We start from the raw sequence: 8,148 nt of genomic DNA, 5'->3' as shown, positions 1-8,148 counted from the left end.
AACGCCACTCTCCCCCATGGATAATTCTCAAATTTTTCTAAATCCATCACTAGCCTTGCAAGACTATCCGGTGTAGCGGTTGAGAACTTTTTCCCTTCAATGTATCATGCGTAGATGGCAAGGTATCCCAGTCGCTTGCGATCATCCCGAGACCACTCGTCGTATCTGTAAAATGCTTTTGTTATCTGTTCAATACTTGGCCCAGTATTGAGATCAACACCCATCTTCTCCCAGAAAGAACCCATCTCCTTCGTAACCTCACACCTTGGATTTTCTAGGTCCTTGATGTACTCGCAGTTCAGACCAGTGAGGTGTTCAAACTCTATCAGTGAAAACCTCACAGGTTGTAAAACGACAAGACTCCAGAGCTCAAACTTCTTCTTGATGTACAGCTGGAAACATAGAATAAAATGTACCAGCCTTGAAGTCCATCCAAAGCCAAGCTCCTTGAACTTGATGAACACTCCCAACTTCGACGCCTTCAGATCCTCATATTCGTCAGCTTTGAGAAAATCAGAATGATATGAAATGCTCCTGATTGCAGTAGGCTCTTCTCCTAATGTAAACATCCTCGGCAGGAGTTCTGGTAAATCCATTTTAAGGCCTGCAAACAATCACAAACAACCATCTCAAACACATAGGTAGCGCACTATTCTAAATACTGTAGAAGACTTGCAGACGACTTCCAGGAAGTGAAGACTACTCGGACGACATCCAGGAAGTGAGAAGGCTACTTGGTTCCATTCCTGGAAGTCGAACGAGTAGTCTTTCAGTAAAAGACTACAACAATCGTCACAACCGACCTCCTACAGATCTCAAAATCTTGTTGAGCATGCATATCTGAATAAAGAGAAAAACCATCTTTTAAACAAAAGACGAATGACTTACAGTCGGAGAAGATATTGTCGGAGAAGATATGGTCAGAGAAGATGTGGTCCCAAACGGTTACAGATCTGCAAATCGAAGGGAAAAGAAGTATCAAGACTACAATTTTTAGGGTTTTTCGACGGCTAAACGCCTTAAGACATGAGAAATAACATACCGGCGGCGGAGTTTGGCAAACGAAATTTCAGATCTGAAAAAAAGGAAGCAGATGGTCAGTTTAAACTACGAAAATACTCTACGGCATAAAGGAGAAACAAGATTCGTCGTAATCGGAGAGATTACCGGCGAAGAGAACGGCGGAACACGATCACGGTAGGGTTTTTCGTCTTATCTCCTTCGAAATCGCCCTTGGAGAGAAACGGCGCTAGGGTTTCGTAAAGTTGTGAAAAAGTGAAAAAAATAGTTTTAATATGTCCGATAAATGATCCGGTTAGGTTAAAACGTACATTGGTAAAATTAAAGGTTCGGTACGATGTGGACGACTGAAATATAAGTCGTCTGGGTAAAATTATTCACCAGACGACTGAAATATAAGTCGTCCACACCCTAAACATAACCCCTAAACTTAATTATCTAATTAAACACTTCATAAAATCAAATCAAACTTGAATGGTGTTTACTATACACAGAAATAAACACATATAGGTGAAAATTAAATTTTTGAAAAAAACATTTCAGCTTTCCAAAATCTAACCCTAAGAATACATACAATACTACAACATATGTTTGCCAAACCCCTAAACCAAAGAATATCATGATTCACTACTTTCACTCATCTATCTTAAAAACAAATCAATTTTATCATATCTTAATTTATATCACTTAAAACTGTTTATAATTACATGATTTTTATTTTTCACTCATCAAAATATTTTTACAAAATTTATAAATTATTTTTAAGATAAACTGGTACCAGACGACTTACAAAAAAGTCATCCAGACGACTTCCAACATCTCAGAAGACTGAGACGACTTACTGGGGCTATATTCGTAAAAATGGCTTCGGTTTTTTGTTTGGTCACAAGGGGCTCGGCTGTAATTTCAAAAGGCTTTTACGTTAGTCTTGCATTTGATTCAAGTTTGGGTATAGGTTTGGGGTTAAAATCAAGTTGTGAGTTAGTTTTGGCAAATTCCCCTTAATTGAACTTCTTTTGGTAATTTTTTTCTTTGTGGATTCTTTTGGTGAAAAAAACTATTTTACAGCCATTTGAGAGAATTTTCCTAATTTTAATTTAGTTCACAAATAATTTCTAGTTACACATATTTGTTTACATGAATTTTGATGAGACTTAAAGTGAATACATGCAGGTGGTTTTTATGTTTGAAATTATAATTAAGTATTCATAAAACTTTCCTTAAAAAGTTTAATTCCATTTGAAAATTAATAAATAGCTTTTTCCTATTCTTAGTTTCCAAAAACTAAAGTTTTCTAAAAAAATAATTAAAACCTTTATTTTTAAGATAATAGTAACTTATAAGGCAACAAACTGCTCAAAAATACTAAGAAAAATATATAATGGAAGCTAATTCGGAATAAGAAAGCGATTCCAGATACTAATTTCGTATAAAACTATAAAACAAATCAAATATAGGAAAATATTATGTGGGAGATCAATCTATTTGGAAAAGGAAAATAAGATGTTTCGGATAGAGATACTTGACTAGTCGGCTCATCCTTGTTTTATAAGTACACTCTCAGTGCTTTGTTTGAAACCAAAAGATAAATTATCATTAGTGCTTTGTTTCTTGCAGTGCACTCTTCTTCGTTTTGCTTTCGACATAGGATTTCTGGGGAGGGGATCTTAGGGATTCGTTTACGCTGCAGTAAAACATCAAAGCTACCAAGGTACGTTAAGACTTTCAGTGCATTAATTCTTGCGCACATCCAGTTGTTTTTGGCGTATGCATTAGTTTGATTCTTTTGAAACTGTCTTTCTAGGGTTTTGTTGTGAAGCATCTTCTAATTGATTCAGAAAGATTTAATATGGCTCATCCAAGGGACTTAAAGTTCTCTCCGATTGACCAGAATTTGGTGGGGTATTATCTACGCAACAGAGTTGATACAGGAAAAGATGGTTTCATCACAGATATCAAACTTTATGAAGACGAGCCGTGGCTTCTTCCGCACGTCAAGAATGATCAGTTCAAAGAGAACATGTGGTTTTACTTTGTTGTTAGGACACGTAATTTGGGGAGCAGGCCCAAACGCACGGTTCCCGGTAGAGGAAGCAGTAACGGCGGAACTTGGAGGACAAGTGGCGTAAAGAAGGCGATCACTGACCGTAACAACCCGAAGGTTGTGATCGGATACAAAACAGAACTCGCGTACCACAAGAAAGTCAAGGGAAAGCCTAAAGGAGACACCACTGGTTGGTGTATGACGGAGTATTGGCTTGCAAGTGAGAACGATGCTCAGTTCCAAGAAGTAGTCTTGTGTCATCTCCGTGACAATAACAAGATTGTCGTTGACCAGTCCCCAGAGAGAAAAAACGGAGACAATGGCATCGTCCCAGAGCAGCCACAACAAGAGAACAGCGATGACAACAACAATATGTTTGACAACAATAGACTCCTTGAACAACGGCCACTGATTCCTCCTTTTGAAGCTGATGATTCAAGATTTTCAGTTCAATACATGACCCCTTCTGGTGAAGGACAGGGATTGGGACTTCAAACCATTATGGCATATTCTGATAAGGCCACTCAAGAACAACAACATCCACCGATTTCTCTTCCTCCTCAACGTCAAGATTCCGGAAGGATAAACAACGCACTTGTAATCATGGAAGATGAGTGTGTTAACCAAGATGAAATATTCAATCTAGCTGACCTGGAAGCCGGCATCACTCATCCACAACAACAACATCGTCAGATGATGATGGATCCTTATGATGATATATCTTTCTCAAGATTGGCAATGCCGAACAACCTGATTTACTTTCAAGATTCATGGCATCAAGATACCTCTCCATGGAACAACACCATAACCACCAATCCTCGTGGACTCATATTCAATACTCATGGATATGACATCCAAGATCAAACTGTCACCAAGGGAGTCAATCAAGATTCATATTATTAGCCGGCATATTCTTCTGATGCAACACAAGAGCAAATAAAGTAGTCAAACATAGGAAACATGTATAGTCCGTTGGATTTTTAAAAGTTTGTAAATGATCTTTGTGTTTGATTAAACCGATCCAAACACCCTTTTATTGAAATCAAAATTTTCTGGAGCACTCACCTGCTAATGTGATACCACCGATAACGCCTATGACTAAACTCCACGCATGAGTTTAACATTGGAAAAAAGTACAGTTCGTTTGTTTTAATTACGCTTAAGTCACTACACAGTTCGGTTGCGAAATTTGGATTTTAAGTGAGACTTTATCTTTTATGTGCTTGATTCTAAAGAAAGCAAGGCCTAAAGAGCTGAAAGATACAGCTACGAGGCTGATTTTTTATTTTATTTTTTTTGTCAGCAATTTACTCATATAGACTCTGTAAACAAAATGGCAGTTTCGCATCCATATGGACAACAAACGACGGTTGCTTTCTTGCACTCTGTACTAGACTGTCCGCCCTTGAATTTTGCGTCTGTGGTATATGAATGAGCTCTAAACTGTTGAAACTTCTCTTCAAGATCTTTATGTCTTTCAAATAACTTGCAAAGGCTGGCTAATTTTTCTCGTTCCGAAACCATCTTCACCAGCTAAGAACAAAATGTAACAGTAAACTGTTTTAAATTCCTCATGCATTCAATTGCCGAAATAAAACCCTTTATCTCCGAGAAAAGTGGCGACTAATGATATACAATTAATTTTACCCTTTTTAGCCATGTAAGTGTTTTAGAAGTTTTTTATTATGTTTTAAAGTTTTTTTTAGAGTATTTACAGGTTCAAGAGTGTTTTTGAGATAGATGGTGATTTTGGGGCATTTTAGAGCTAAAGATAGAAGAAACTCGTAACTGTCCAACGAACCAGTCAAGAGTCGATATTCAGAGTCAACCGTCGATCGGCGGACAGCTCTTGTCGTCGATCGATAGCAAAGCGCGCAAAGCCCAACTTGATTCCTAGCCGACTTATGGCCCAAGTTCCACATTATTTACAAGAATACCTCTGGCCGACTTTAACCTAATATTTATGTGTTCTACCATTTTTTTGGGCCACACACGCTTTCATACTATATACTTTATACAACAAATCATATTTAGGATTTTTAGTAGTTTGGAGAGAACATCCAAGACTCATTCAGAAATTTGCATTCTCTGACAGCTCTTGCGGCCGAGGCTTTTAAAATCTTTTGTAATGATCACAACGTTCTTACGCAGATTCTAAATAAAGATCTACTCTTTCTAGTTTCCTTTTATTTTCTTTATTTATTTTCCGTATTTATTTGGTCACTTGTCGTTGATCCACGCCGAATATCGAGATCCTCAAGGAAAATCGAGAATCTCTATTTTCCTCTATTCACTAAAACCGACAGTGCGAATTTCGGTTCCCACAGTTTGGCCCTAGAAGGAGGGAGGGGAGGCAGATTATTTTAACTCATGGCCGCAAAACGCTTGCTCGAAAAGATGTCTAGAAATATAAAAGACAAACTCGCAGCTCGAACAACGCTGGTAAAAGAACTCCAGCAGTGACTACTCCTATGGCCAACGCTTACGCTAACGCCGCAGTGCTTGAGAAAATCAAAAAACCTAGTCCGGACTTTTCGCCACAAGAAGAGCATCGAAACGAGCTCGCGATTCTCTGTCTAAACAAAAATGGCAACGATAAAATCTATCAAACCCCGTAAAATTCGTCTAATTACCGAGTTGGAGATATCTCAACGCGTAAGGGTTTGAGCAAAAGACGTTTTCTGAAATCTTTTAGAAAAAAACAAAACTTGCTCTCCTCGAAACCGCGGAGAATCTCTAGATTATTCGCAGAAATAGAAGCACGGCAAATCGGGTTGCAGATTCCCCACCGCTGTACTTCTTCCGAATAACTTTCAAAGAAACAAAGCTGATTTCTATAGAATCACTCGAAACTTAAAGTGGCTGATGAAGACTAAACAAAGCAAAACAGAGATCGCATCCTTCACTGCTAAAACATTTTCTGAAATATAAGATTTTGTAAAAATTCAAGCATCACTTCTGTAGAAACATGTTCTGCAAATTCTTGATATTTTTCTGCTAAGCTTACTTCGGAAAAACTACTCATAACTCCATCGAATCAATCCTAAAGAAACGGGAAAATTTCCGAGTAAATTGGATCGTGTTAATTAAGCTCATCGCAGCTATAGTTCCTGATATAAAACTCAGGAAATTAAATTTGTGGAACAGCCACAAAACGTGAGTTTTCCAAAACACAGCTCTCGTACAGCCAAACTCGAAAACATCTTTACGGAAAAACTTTCGTAAAATTATGCTCGATGACATTTAACAAACAAATTTTGTAAAATTAAACTCGGCGATACTTTACGAAACAGATTTCGTAAAATTAAAATTGATAACGGTTTATGTAAAATGCTTCGTAAAATTAAGCTCAACAACATTTTACGAAAAAGCTTTTGTAAAATTAAACACGATAAAATTTTGTGGATTAACCTTCGTAAAATTAAGCTCTACAACATTTTACAAAAACATCATTCTTAAAGTTAAACAAGGCACTATTTTACGATTCTAATGAAAACAGGGCCTAAAGAGCTGAAAGATAAAGCTACGAGGCTGATTAATTTTTTTTTTTTTGTCATAAATTTAGTCATGTAGACTTTGCAAATCAAAATGGTAGCTCCACATCCATATGAATAACAAATGACGGTTGCTTTCTTGCACTATGTGCTGCTAGACTGTCCGACCTTGAATTATGCATCTGTGGTATATGAATGAGCTCTGAGCTGTTGAAACTCTTTTTCAAGATCTTTATGTCTTCCAAATAACTTGTAAAGGCTGGGTATTCTTTGTGGTTATGAAACCATCTTCACCAAATAAGAACAATCCGTTGCAAATGTAACAATAAACTGCCTTAGATTCCTCATGCATTTCATTGCCCAAATGAGAGCCTCTATCTCCGAGTGAAGTAGCGACGAACACGCTCTTGTAATCCTCGCTCCCATTAAACCATCAAAACCTTCCAGTGTGCTATAGCACCCTTGTCCCGAAAAGATTTCATTTCCTGATTTTTCCATGATCCATCCGTAAAACACCATCTACCATGGATAGACGGTAATATTTGTTTTACGGGTACTCGAGTGTGATCGAATCCATGTGTTAGTCAAATATGCGCCTCAGCCCAAAGTAATGATTCTGTTTCTGTCATTCTGAGAGTATCTCTACGATCAATATTTAATTTGCTAAATACCTTGTTGTTTCTTCCTTTCCATATGTACAATAATATCTATGCTAATTGATGATCTTCCAATTCCAGAGAGACTCCCCAAAATAAATGATCCATGTTTGCAAAGAGTGACTGAGTGGAAAAGATATCTAGATCCGATGAAATTCGTGAGAGTGCCCAAACCTGAACCGCCGGTGGAAATTCAAAAAACTTGAACGAGGCTGATTAATTTATTTGGTTAAATTGTTGAGTTTGATTTCTGATTAACTTTTAAGAAAAATGTGTACTTCTCTGCCATTGGAGATCGAGGTAACACGAGTTCCAAGAGCGTTGTTTCATCTTCTTCCTTATCAATCCGCAGAGATATCGGTTACAAATTACCCCTCTTCAACTCCTTCTTAAATCCATACCCCATGATCTCTCTTGAATGCGATCTTAACTCATGGAAGGCGGTGGAATTTCGACTATAAAAGGGTATGCTTTCATGCTATGAGAATCATCTCTTCATTTCGTATTCAGAAACCAATAATCTTATTTTCAATAGAATGGCTTAAGCTGCAATCTTTTTTTTCCGATTTGAAGACCGGATGATACTCCTCCAAAATTCAAATTCGGTTGCTCCATTATTAGGAGGCCAGGGATGTCCGACGCGGTGGGAAACTTATTGAACAATATCTTATGAACATTTTTGTCATACAAAATTAACGATAAACTTATATATAATATATCCAAACTACATAAACTTATTGGATCTATAAAAATATGAGAAATATCTTATAAAAATATGAGCAATATCTTATAAACATTTTTTCATATATAACTAGATTTTGACCCGCGCTTTCAAAGCGCGGGATCGTTTCTTTTGTAAAATTTCATTTAAATTAATAAATATTTGTCTAATCTATATTTTAATAGATTTTTTTATTTGTTTATAGTCAATTTT

At 37.0% G+C, this 8,148-nt stretch overlaps 1 protein-coding gene across 1 annotated transcript; it reads left to right on the top strand.

The window, feature by feature from the left end:
- The first annotated feature begins 2,045 nt into the window (after window positions 1–2,045).
- LOC106404047 lies at window positions 2,046–8,126 on the top strand. The gene has a single exon (XM_048760756.1). It carries the CDS (start codon window positions 2,870–2,872, stop codon window positions 3,965–3,967), a length of 1,098 nt encoding a protein of 365 aa, XP_048616713.1. The 5' UTR covers window positions 2,046–2,869; the 3' UTR covers window positions 3,968–8,126.
- The last annotated feature ends 22 nt before the right edge of the window (window positions 8,127–8,148 follow it).

Source organism: Brassica napus, chromosome C6 (assembly GCF_020379485.1).
Source record: "Brassica napus cultivar Da-Ae chromosome C6, Da-Ae, whole genome shotgun sequence".
Taxonomy (NCBI): domain Eukaryota; kingdom Viridiplantae; phylum Streptophyta; class Magnoliopsida; order Brassicales; family Brassicaceae; genus Brassica; species Brassica napus.
This window is presented reverse-complemented; position numbering and strand designations above follow the sequence as displayed.

Coding starts and splice junctions, on each gene's coding strand:
- LOC106404047 (XM_048760756.1), top strand. CDS start 2,870: ATGGCTCATCCAAGGGACTTAAAGTTCTCTCCGATTGACCAGAATTTG.